The 13,000-nt window shown below is 40.6% G+C and overlaps 1 protein-coding gene across 1 annotated transcript in view; it reads left to right on the top strand.

The window, feature by feature from the left end:
• Nucleotides 1-13,000, top strand: part of COG5 (component of oligomeric golgi complex 5) — a 363,968-nt gene that overhangs the window by 319,361 nt on the left and 31,607 nt on the right. Inside the window, exons 15-18 of the mRNA XM_006026439.3 lie at nucleotides 640-750; nucleotides 5,758-5,820; nucleotides 6,704-6,807; nucleotides 9,520-9,757. Coding sequence (XP_006026501.1) covers nucleotides 640-750; nucleotides 5,758-5,820; nucleotides 6,704-6,807; nucleotides 9,520-9,757 — 516 coding nt within the window. The remainder of the gene's footprint in view (nucleotides 1-639; nucleotides 751-5,757; nucleotides 5,821-6,703; nucleotides 6,808-9,519; nucleotides 9,758-13,000) is intronic.

Consider the following 13,000-nt stretch of genomic DNA (forward strand, 5'->3'; position numbering starts at 1 on the left):
GAGTAGAGGGGACGAGTCAGGCTGCAAAGGGCAGCTCTTCTGTGCATCTGCCTGGTCTGCCTACTTGCAGCAGAGTGCTGGTGAGACCATGGGGTGGGGACTGGCATAGGGGCTTGCCCGTCTCTGGGTGGGGAAAGGCAGGGGAAGACTGCAGTGGTGATGGCGCCAGTTCCCAGAGGAGCAACACAGGTGCTGCTGGAGTAGCTGGGGAAGACACTGGGTGCCAGATGGCAGAGGAGAGCATTTTCCTCCTCGCAAAGAGGGGTGGGGTGGTACAGGATCTCACAGCACAGCTTTTGGGAATTACTGACTTGGATGCTGCAGGGCATAACTTTTAGGGATCTGAATCTTTTCTGTCTGGCAGCTTTATTTGGGGTTCTTCCAACCCTCATTTTTCATCTTGCCATCTGCTTGTTTTGGGTCTTGTAGGGTCTCTTCTGTATTTCATGTGATCCATAATGAGAGTTAAATTCAAGACATTGACTTTTAGGAATGAACTTCTGCCAGGTGGTTTTTTTCTGATCAGCGTGATGTTTACTAGTTTTAATTAACTTTGTGTCTTAAGTTTTATCCTGTTTCAAGAGAAAATTGTTGACATAGTCTACTTCATACTACTTCTAACTACTTTATTTATTGCAGCTATCCACTCAAGGAGATGCCAGCCAGGTGATTGGCCCGCTTACTGAAGGGCAGAGAAGGAATGTGGCTGTAGTGAACTCGCTATACAGACTGCACCAGTCAATGCTGAAGGTAACTTTCACAGAGCTGAGCTTCTTGCTGTTAATTTTGATTAACTGGTTTTCTTTCTCAGGTTTACCCAGCCCTGAAATTATGAGAATTCATACAAATACTTTTTTAAAATTGTTTGTGCAGCAGCATAGAATGACAGTTGTGTGTATAAATGAGGATTGTATTATAATTGTGGAATGCTGCTTGATATATTAGCATATATGGTTTTTTGGCTTGCTTGTACTCTTGCTCTTATTATTATGTATTATTTTATCTGTGGTCTGGTAAATTAGAAATTGTTACAGACCTGGATAGAGCATGGATTTTCATTTCTATCTCTTGAATTTATATGTGGCTAAACTATCAACTATGTGAGCTATAATAATAATGAATGGTCTGATTTTCAGTGAGGTAGAGGAGTAGTAGATAATGCAGGTTTCTTTATCTCACATTGCAAAATACAGCTGGTATCACTAGAGATTGAGTAATAAAGTGACCAATTGGCTCAGGCAGAGGCAACATAAGATAAAATGTCATTGAACGTGTCACATGAAATCTCCGTAGATAGAATGATTGCTGTTTATAAGCATGGAAGATCTATTTAGAAGATGTGTTTTCTAGCATGAGAAAAAAACAAGAAAGAGTTTATGATGGATGTTTCTGAAACGGGACTAGAATACGAAGGCAGAGTTGGTTAAAAATCAGTTTATCAGTATTGGGCCGTATCGCAAGATGCACTTAGTAAATGTTAAAGGCACTTACTGTGAGCATCTGCCCATTCAAGCAGGAAAACACATGCTTAATGCACTCATAGTATAACAGACTTACAACTTTTTGGAGGAGGACTATCTGCAGATCATATTAAGTAACTTGTGTTGTTCTAACATTTGGCCTGTGCTGTGGGGATGATACATGTGATTTGCAGTTTTCCAGCATCCCAGGATGCACCATTCCCAGCCAACTTCTGCCAAGAAATCTCCCTTCTCTATGTTGTGATTCCAAGCTTGGCCAGACACCCTCAAAATCATCCCTCTTACAACTCCTGCTCCAACTTGCAGGTTCCCTGCAGGTTGTTATAGGCATAGCTAGTAAGAATGCAGGTGGAGAGTGAAACTGAGGGCAAGACAGGCAAGTCACTCCAGTGCTGTCTCCCCTGACACAGACTGTGCAGGGGAAACAGCCTCTGTTTAGCCAGGAGAGGAGGCAGCAGCAGCCGGGTCTGACCTCACAAAGAAAAATATGGCAGGGTCAAATGACCAAAGAGGTGTGGGCAAGGTGGGTGGGGACTGTGGACTCTGTAGTTTCCTGCTCACACACCTTAGGGAGTTTCCCTTCTTCCTTCTGGGGCGATTTGTCAAACTCCCCCCCTCTTCTTCCAGCAGCAGCAGAACTGTCCTCTCCTCTGTGCATTACCTTGTAATTGCTCAGAACATGTTTTAACGTTAATACCACATAACATTCCACAGATTTAGCACATACTAAGTATCCTGTGCCACATAGTGCTTTCTTAGACAACATGATTGCATGAGTCAAACTTACTAGCCTCGTTATTCCCCTTGTTCCCACCTTTCGTTTGAACACTTGTATATTGTGTATTGATTACCTCAAATTATATTGTGAGTGTTTGTGTTAGTGGTTGTTTTATACTATAAACTGTTGCAACACTCTGAGACTAGGGACAGACATGATACATAAGCCGGTTTAAGTAATCAGAAACTGGTTTAAATCTGTAACAGAACAGATGTTCAGTGCAAATAAACCAGTTTGAAAACGGTTGAAACTGGTTTGAGCTAAACCTGGTTGAATGCAGTATCAGACTTAACTGATTCGAGTCAAACTGGTTTATGCAATGTCTGTCCCAGACCCCTTCCTGGTTTATCTTAAACCAGAGTCCCCTAGCATCCCAGATGCTTTGCAGCCCTGGGCAGGGCTCTCTGCTCGAGAACAGGGCTGGCCCTGCCCCCCTGCCTGGCTTCCCCCTACCTCCCTCTTCCACTCCCTGCCCAAGCAGGGATTCCCCCACTTCCTCTCCCATAGCATAGACCATAGCCAGTGTGTGGTATGCTGCTAATGCTGAGAGGAGTCTATGTAAGGCAGACAGGACAGTGTCCACTTAGGGCTTTTTGGAGCTAATCAACAGCTGGTAATGTCCCTCCATTCCTTCCTTGGAAAAAGCTGTTTAAGAGCTTGAACTAATGAGAAAGGCTTTTGTTTTCTTGATGGGGTGCTAAATGCTGTTATCAACTTGTTGCTGGTCTGGTCAGCGGTGGGGGGGGCAGTTTGGGGGGACCCCTCCTTAATCAGAGCATTCTGCTGGGGCCTGACCACACCTCCCTCCCCCCACCCTCAGCTCAGCATTGAGAAAAGGGAAGGGAGGGCTGCTCTAGCTTCCCCCGGCTTCTAGCCTGAGCCACTGCAGGCATGTACTGGCATTTCTTCAGTCCAGAGGGAACGTCTGGATGGTTGCAAACCAGTTCAGCCTAGCCAGGTTAGACTAACCTTCAGAGATTGAATCAATTCATACTCAGGCTTTTTGAATGTCTGTCCCTTGCCTGAAAGGTGGCTTTAAATCTATTGGGAATCTAAATCTAGAAGTTACAGATTGTAACAGATGAGTGAAAAATGCTGAGAACTTTTCAACATACCTGCAGCCCTCTGTATGGGGAGCTGAGGAACACAGGACTGGAAGAGAACTTGGATCATCCAATCCAGTCTCCTGCTACAATAGGTAACCATGTCATATAATCCCTTTAGTACATTTATCAAGCTCCAACTTAGACGCAGTCAGTTTTTTGCCTTCTATACTCTTACTGGGAGGCTGCTCCGGAACCTCTTTCTCCTTATGACTAGAGACTTCCTTCTAATTTCCAGTGTAAATTTATCCTTGGTTAATTTATTCCTATTTCTTTTGTGCCAACATTGTCCTTCAGCTTAAATAACTCTTCTCCTTTTCTGGCATTAGCCATGCATAGGGGGTGCATGTGGGTTCAAGTGCACCCCCTGAGATTGGCCACTGCCAGTGACATCTGCGGGCGGTCACCAATCGCCACTCAGTGCTCACCACCCTCCCCCCTCGCTGCCGACACCACTGAAGCTGCCTATGGGTGGTTGCTGCTCGCCACCCCCTCCCACCAATGCTGCGGTTGGCATCTGCGGGCAGTCACTGATTGCCAGTCGGTGCTTGCCACGCCTCCCCCCCCTTGCAGCTGACACCGCTGCAGCTGCCTGCGGGCGGTCCCTGCTTGTCGTGCTCTTGCCACTGACATCACCATGGCTGTCTGTGGGCGGTTCCCGCTCACCGCTGCCATGCCCCCACCGCCGCCCCGCCTGCGGGTGGTTACCATACCCCTCCAGCCTTGGGAGGCACGAGGCGTTCATGTTTCCTGGTGTTTACCTGTTGGTTGTAACAGTGATTATATCCATGTTCAGCCTTTGTTGTTGGCTCAACCAAACTGGTTTAGTCTTCTCCCATGGATAACCTCTGCATTCCCCTGATCATCCTAGTAGCCCTTCTCTATACCCAATCCAGTTTGAATTAACCTTTCTGAGAGGATCTCCCCACCTTTCCCCTCTCTCTATGTTAGTGGCCTGGACTTCACCTTCAGTTGAAAACAGCCCTAGGAAGGATGAAATAAAGAAAAGCATTGTCTCTAAGAAAACCATTGAATTTCCCATAGGAGATTGCTCCTCTGACTAAATTCTGTTCTACAGCGAAATTTCAACATGGCTTTACATATTTCTGTAACAATTAAGTTTACTGAAACTGTGCCAATAATGGTTACACAGTCAGCATGAACCATGACAAACTACTATCACTTCTGTCTGCTAATTTTGATTAAACCCTGGTTTCAATGAAGACAGGCTCATAAATACCATACTGGAGATACTGGCTTTAAAATGTTCAAGAAAGCATGAAAATCAGATAAAATATGTGTGAATTTTGCAAACAGGTGGTGTATCTAATTTTAAATCTGCTCTCTGGCATCTCAGTAATGAACCTACTGTTTTCTGATGTTGATGTGGGATCTGATATGATTCAGTGTTAAATGTTATTTAATAATTAATATGAGAGTATTTTAAAATTAAAGATAAAAAGATTTTAAAAATATAAATATGTTGGTAATTGTAAGAAAACTGATAGGATGTTTCCAGCTTTCTTTGATTCTAATCCTAATGTGCTTGTAGCTGGAATGTGAGCAGTTATTTCAAGTGTAGTATTTTAACAATCACTTTACTTATAAGGAATGTAAGTATTCTACAAATACATATACTTATAACAGTTGTACAGCTCTCCATAAATCCCACGCAGTTCAATAGCAGAATAGACCACTTAACTTCTATCACATTGTATTGCTATTACTTCAAGCCACAAATCCTAGAAATCCAACATTTCAAAATGTATAGTTTTGATTTGGAAATAATTAAAGGCCTATTGGGCTCCTGTTGAGTTTAGTGGGAGTCATTCCTTTGCCTTCAGTGGGAGTGAGTCAGACCCTAGGTTCATGGAAAGCTTAAGAAATCAGTAACAGAAAATAAATGCAAGTGTATTTTAAATGGTACCCTCTGTACAATATCAATTATCATTGATCTGGAGCACAAGAGAAGCTTCATTTTAGACCCAGTTGTTCTTAAGTTTTGTTGTTTCTAATGCTGTAGAGGTCATTGTGAATATCTGGCATTTGGATCTTCTGATTGCCTTTGAGAAGGAGATGCTGCATCTCAGTTATTTCTTCTTAGAATGCAAATGTTTTTACCAAATGAATAATATTTTGTCTGTGATTTACCAGATCAGCATTTTCTGAAGGATTACTAAATATTTTTTAAAAGCCATGGGTACCCTTTCAGACACTGGATTGATCTTGTGGAATACCTAGCTTTGAAGATCTACAGCATTTGATTATGATTCATAGCTGTGGCCCATTTCTCTATAATAAATGGGAATAATCAAATATGAGTTCAAGCCAAACAAAATGTACTACCTAATCAGTCATTGAATTTTAACTATGTTAAAATTACTTTACATTTTAGGTGGTTTCCAATCAGAGTTCATTTCCAGCAGTTGCTGAGCAAACTATTGCTGCAGCCTTAAAGGTAACTGAATATCAACATGCTATTTAGTTAAAGCTGAAATTTGTTGTTTTGCCATACTTAAAATGGGAGCCAACTTCTACTTTGTTGTCATCTGGTACCTTTTCTGACTATATGGACCTCCCCTTGGCCACAATATACATTAACTTAAACTTTTCCATCATTTGCATTTCCTCTGTCCCTTATCCATGTTTATGTTTGATGTCAAATTTAAGTAGTACTATATTTTCTCACATACAGCACACTTTGGAATATAATGCACAACGTTTCTAGAGTTATGGCTGCATGGGGCAGGGACAGATACTCTTCTTCAGCTGCTTAACTAAAACTAAAGCTAAAATCCTAGCTGTTGCTGAAGGCTGGTATCCATGGGTTGATCTATGATTTTGAAACAAGCTAGAGTTTCCAAAACTGTGAAATAGGGAGAGAGAAATTGGGAGTAGCTAGCAGACAGCAAAATTGCCCTAAGAAAGGTTAGCTTGATTAATGGAACAGCCAGACCATTAAAAAGGAGAGATTATTGTTAACACCTTTGAAGTGAAACTGAAGTGCATGCACCAAAAGTATGTTTTGTATGCAAGGAGTATTAAAGTGCAGCACGCCCCCTCAAATAAAAGCTTTACTTTAGTAGTATTAGTAGTGGTAAAGAAGCCACATTTTCTCTGCCTTAGTTAAATGGCTAAATAAAGATAAACAGAAGCTAACATTACATTTTCCTTTCTTTTAAGTAGTGTCTAATATGGGATAAAGGAACACTGTTAAAATGAAGAGAGCAAATATCTGTAACAATTAATTTATCCTTAATCAAGATATATTTCAGGTGTTAGAAGGTTTTCTGGGTTATTTTTTTTACTGATTTCTTCCTGTCTCTTTTTCACTCTCTTAGGCAGTCCATGATCTGATGGGTAGTGCTGTGCAACCCTTATTGAATTCAGTCGGAGACTCAGTAGAAGCTATTATCATCACTATGCATCAGGAAGATTTTTCTGGGTAATCAGTCACAACTTTCATAGTTTATCATTGTCTTTGTTTATTGTACATGCTTAACATCCTTTAATTGCTGCAATGACTGCAACAGGAAGTTTTGCCTGAGGGTTTGTGTGTTTGATTGTCATTTAACACAAAACGCAGCAGGAAGCCTAGCCATTGATCCAAACGGTCATAATCAGATTACACCTGCCTTTATTTTGACTGCCTGTAAAGTAAAACTGGTCAGCAGACCATTTGAAATGAAAACTTTTCTGTGTGGGGAAAAGGACTTCTTAGAAAACAACTTTTTTGTGAGACATTTTCAACAATGTCAGTGCTTTTTGTTTTTTTCAAGAAAGAGTTCTTTTAATAAAAAATTGGTCAACTTTTTTATCAAAAAGTATTGTCCAAACCATTATTGAGAACTAAATGAAATGTATTGTTTACTAAAACTCAAGCTTTTGATAAATAAGAAGTGTGGATAGCTGTTTTGGATAACAATTTCTGTAATATTTTAAATGAAAAATTTCATGAAAAAATGTGAATTATTTGGAAAATAAAAAGAATCAGTTTTGAACCCTTTGAAATGAAAATAGCTTGAAAATATTCCCCAAACTGAGTTTAGCATTTTTTGATAAGTTCTGTGCCATGGTGGCAATTGGTTTTAAAACCCAAATACTTGGTTTGCAATGGCCACAGGTTCCAAGCGTTAGTGGAGAATGCTTCCATAAACCTTGACCTGGGGCCAGTATTTTTGTGTTAACTCCATTTATCTGGCAGTGAGAGCATTAGTGGTGACCTCTCCCTTGTGGTGTTCACTGTCACCCCAACATCTCGTGCATTCTCTCTAAGGCAGCCATTCAAAAAAGCACATTTTTATAGACCAACTAGATAGTTGCAAAAAAAAGTCTTTATTTGCAAGCTTTCAGGCTCACACAGCCTTCCTCAGGCAAAGGAGAATGCAAAGATCATAAAATTTATCCCAGGTAGAAATGAAATTTCATATTGCTCAGGAGAACTGGAAGGTGGTATAAGTTCTCCTTGGTGGAAAAAATCATTTTATGCAAATTAGGCTTGGACAAAAGTGGGGCAGTCTGTTTACCTCTAAGGTGTCTGCTGGCAAGCAGGATGTTGTATTTTGCTTCTTTCTTGTTAAGATGTTTCATATTACACAGGAGGACTGGTGATGGAATGGTTCTTCTGGGTAAAGAAGTTCTGTTGTGTTGAGGCTGCTCTGCAAATATGCACTTCTGGCTTGAAAAAAAAGGCTGGAGCAGCGGTGTTCGCTTCCAGGTCACAGGGATTTTGATTCTTTCTTGTAAAATTGAAAAGTTTTAGTTTCAGAACAGCTAATTACAATATTTTCCATGTTTCAGGGATAAAGGTTTTAACCGTACTGATCTAAAGGCAAAAACAGTCAGTGTGGTAGAGGAGATATCTTTTATTAGACCAACTAGATAGTTGCAAATTTTTTTTCTTTATTTGCAAGCTTTTGGTTCACGTGCCCATCCTCTAATTTGCATAAAATTAACTTTTCCACCCAGGAGAACTTATACCACCCTCTAGGTTTCCTGTGCAATATGAAGTTTCATTTCTACTTGGGAGTAATTTTACAATCTTTGTATTCTCCTTTGCCTGAGGAAGGGCACGTGCGCCCAAAAGCTTGCAAATAAAGAATTTTTTTCCAACTATCTAGGTGGTCTAATAAAAGATATCACTTCTACCACACTGACTACATTTTTGTAGATGTTTTTCATTTTGATTTTCCACTTGTCATTGACAGTATTTTACCAGCTTCAGTCTTCCCTCTTCTTAATACAAATAAGCGCTCTCTGGTTTGATCTGTTGATACAAACCGTGGACTTTTTAAATCCTGCAAGATGCTACGTGCCCTCTCTTCCCACTCACATCTTAGAGTACTCTAGAACCTGACTATAATTCAAAGAGAGAGATCACTGATGACTATGCCCTATAGCTCAGACTCTGTTGTTGCCCCAATTAGAAGAAAGTGTCTACAATCTTGGGTGTCGGACTTTGGCATTTTAATGTCTTGTCTGTATTTACACCCTTCTGCTATCAAAAGTTTTATGGGTGGACAGCAACTGCCACAGCCAAGCCATCAGAGCACAAAATCTAAGCACTTTTATATTGAAGGGACCACAGTAGACAGCAGGTGTGAAAGTAGCTGCATACACCTTCTGTCAGCCGATAGACAGAAGCAGAAGCCTTTTCTGTTTGTCAGAGGTGGTACAACTCTTCTGGGAGGAAGAAAGGTTTTGTCACAGTAGACAAGCTGTGAGTATACTCACACTCAGAGTTTTGCTGGCAGAACAAACTAGGCCTAAGAGAGAGTGGGTTTGAGACAAGCTGGGCTAGTTACTCTGAGGCATGTACCTAGTATTATTTAATCTAATATTAAAGTATTATACCAACAGCTGGGACATTTAAGCTTAGGAGCTGGATTTAGAGCTGTAGCCTCTGAGCTGATGGAGGCTGTGCAAATTGGATAGGAGGGGGTGATTTCCTGTAGCTTGTCATAATGTCAATGGTTGATCAAGAAAGATGTTAGACTGCAGTTCCAGAGGGAGCTACGTACAGGCAGAAATAAGATGCAGTAATTCATACCAGCAAGAGAAAATTACTTCATGGGATAAGAAGAAAATTAAAAAGAAATAAATAATTTTTAGTTGTGTTATAAGGATGAATTTAGCTGCTTTTTTACATTTTTGGTAGATCATTATCCAGCTCAGGAAAACCAGATGTCCCTTGTTCTCTGTACATGAAAGAATTACAGGGCTTCATTGCAAGAATCATGAGTGACTACTTCAGACACTTTGAGTGTTTCGACTTTGTTTTTGATAACACCGAAGCCATTGCTCAGAGAGCAATTGAACTTTTTATTCGTAATGCCAGCCTAATAAGACCCCTTGGTGAAGGTGGGAAGATGCGACTCGCTGCTGATTTTGCACAGGTAAGCTTAAGGGCTCATTTCCGTATTGTTTGGTTCCCTGTATTAACTGAAATGTGTAGATACTTAATTCCCATTAGAATATAGATGACAGATAACTGTTGAAACTGGTCCACTTTGGGTCTATTAATCTTACCATCACCACTTATCATTATGAGGCAAATTTTGTCAAACCTGAAGCCTGCCACTGATGTCTTTAAACTGATATGAATTCAATTTACTTTGTAATGCCAGCCTATTCCTCTTTACCACTGATTTGCTTCATTGGAACCTCTTCACATGTTTCTCAGGTGTTTCATGGGTTTTCTATATATTCCCCCAATGCCAACAGTGACTATGGTCATTGATTGGGCACGCTTACATTGTAGGTTACAAACTAAAGAAACATCAGCACATAGTGAAGGCCTGTCCATTGCTGTGTACCGAAGGAAGGACAGTGTTTTGTGATTCTGCTGGTGCACTGATCAGTATATCTCCGCTCAGATATATTATTCTCCTCATTTTTACTCAGCTGATAAACTAAACACAAGTCTATCAGATAATTCCTGTTTCCAGTGGAGAATTTGCTATTTTCACATAAAGGATATTAATAGTAACACAATGTAATGTGAGGCTTTCAGAGAATATAACATAAATATCCTGCGACCTGGTGACCAAAGGCTAGGTCAGTTTTAAGATGCTAGTCATCTTTATCTTCAAAGCACAGAGGGACATGTTTTTGGTTTTTGCCAAATTGTTCATTTATAAATTCATATTTATTATGTTTATGTGTGCAGCACGTATTTATATTTAATGCTTAAAGAAGCTTATATATACCTGATGTATAAATATTACCATTACAATGAAATATCCCTTCCTTTGTCTCTGTAAACACATTTTTCCTCATCCTGATGTAAGTTGCCTTTCATCTAAAAGGCAAAAATATGTTCTTATCTCAGTGCAAGGAGCTTTACATGCTGTCTCCCACTGTGTTGACTGCAGTTACTGAATGGACAATTAAATGGCAATAAATCCTCTGATCTCTCTGCTGTTGTGCTGTGAGAGAAACTTAAATTAAACCTATAGTTCTCTCGTTCTGAGTTTTACTTCTTCCCCTATCTTTAGCTGTTGCTGCTGTTCTTATGGCTGCCTTCTGTGCTGCATTTGTCTCTCTGTCGCGTCCTCTTCCTGCTTTCTTTTTCTTAAGCTATACTTGTAACAAGAGATAAGTGGCTGAGTCTCTCCTCCTGCTGCTGCTGCTGCTGTTGCTGCTGCCCGTGATTCAGCTTCCCTGGTGCCAGCATCTCTAATCCAACTAATGAAGAAACCTGGCCCTGGGAATTTTGATCTTAAAGTGATGTAGAAAACTTCAGTGTAGTAAAACTTTGTGCCATTGAATTCCTGATATAGATCTTCTGTTAGCATTGTAAGGAAGGAGATGGAGCAACCTCCTACTTCAAAAGTAGTTGGTTCATGTCCTCTAGTGTATGTATCAGCAATAAACAGAACTGTATAATCAAGAATCCCACAATGACATGTGCTGTGTTTCATTGTAATAATCTGTGCATTATAGATAGGGGTCTGCTAAACTCGAGAAGGCGGCTGGTTGATTTTGCGGGAAAATTGTGGTGCTGGCTACCATATTCACAGGCACACTGCTTTGTCCCCTCCCCCCATGCCTCTGATTGGCCAAAAGACCCTGGTGGCCCTGCCCCCTGCCACTGATTGGTGGAGAGGACTGTCCCTCATATAGCCCCAACTTCTCATTGCTGATTGGTAGATGGGGTGGGGTCACATGACAGGAAGCCATCAGCCAATCAGGGGTAGGGCAGCAGTCATCTTGCCAGCTCCCCTTTTCCCCCAGTGGGCTGTGTGGCTGGGCCACAGTGACTGTGAGGACTGCTGGCTTCCACTGGGAAGCCAGCATTTTATTTTTAGCAAGCTTTTTATTTCCCCCCATGGATTTTGCAGAAATTGCCTGATTTCACAATTTCTGCGAAATCCATGAAATTGGGATTTGATTAGGTCCCTAATTATAGATGCTGTCCTAGTATTCAGATTAGTTGTGTGCTGGATTGTTAGATATAAACATAGGTAACCATCAATCTGCACCATGTTACACTGCATACACTGAAAAAGCATTCAAAGCCCTAAAAACTATTTGCAGTTTACAGGCTCACCATTTATTGGGAATCCCATTGTGTGAAAGAGTTTAATTTACCTGTGATGAACATTTACAATATTTATAGAAGACCCATTTATTTAAGGTATTCTCTTAGAAAAGCACCTCTAATCCAAGACGAATGGATGCATTTTTAAATGTTATTTTCACATTTAGAATTAGTCAGGCTGGAAGCGCTTTTTCCTGAGGTCAGGCAAGCCCTCTTAAAGACATTTTCCTGACATTTATCTATCCAGTGAGGAACCAGCTAGGCATCAGAGAGCTTTTTAACCTGCTCATTACTGTGAGTTTTGTTGCTTTGTGACAACAAAGGTCTGTAGGGTTATTAATAGAGACAGTGAAACAGGAGGAAAAGTAAACATTTTAAACTCAGAAATTTATTGAGAAGGAAGGAGGATTTCTCATTATTTGGCATGAAAATTGATGTTCTGTCAAAATAACATTCCAAAGCTCAAAGGGAAAAAAGGCATTTATTAAGAGAATAATAAGTAAAAATAACAACTGCATTGAGATGAAATGCACTAAGAATTGCAAGGCCTATTTATCCCTGTGCTTTGTGATGTAATTCAGTCACTAGAATTAGAAAAGATCCTGATACACTGAAGAGCTGAGTGAAAGAACAGAATGAAGATTAACCAAAGGCACAGGTACAGAACGGGAGATAACTGGCTGGGCAGTAGCATGGCTGAGAAGAAACTGGGGGTTCTAGCGGATCACAGGACTCAAATGGGTCATCAGTTGCAAAAAAGCTAACATAATTTGGGCTGCATCAAGAAGAGTATTAGGTGTAAGGTGCAGGAAGCAATAATACCAGTCTACTCAGCACTTGTTAGGCCACAGCTGGAGGATTGTGCGTGCAGTTCTAGGCTTTCCATTTTAAAAAGGATCTGGAGAAGCTGGAGAGAGTCCAGAGGCAAGTGACAAAGATGATAAGGGGGTTGGAAGGCAAGCCCTATAAGGAAAGGCTGAGAGTGGTAGATACGTCTAGCTTGGAGAAAAGGAGATTAAGCATGATAGCAGTTTTCAATTATTTGAAAGACTAAAGAATAGGGAGAGGACATGAAGAAATGGTTTTAAATTGCAGC

This window comes from Alligator sinensis, unplaced genomic scaffold (assembly GCF_000455745.1).
Source record: "Alligator sinensis unplaced genomic scaffold, ASM45574v1 scaffold100_1, whole genome shotgun sequence".
NCBI classification, from domain to species: Eukaryota; Metazoa; Chordata; order Crocodylia; family Alligatoridae; genus Alligator; species Alligator sinensis.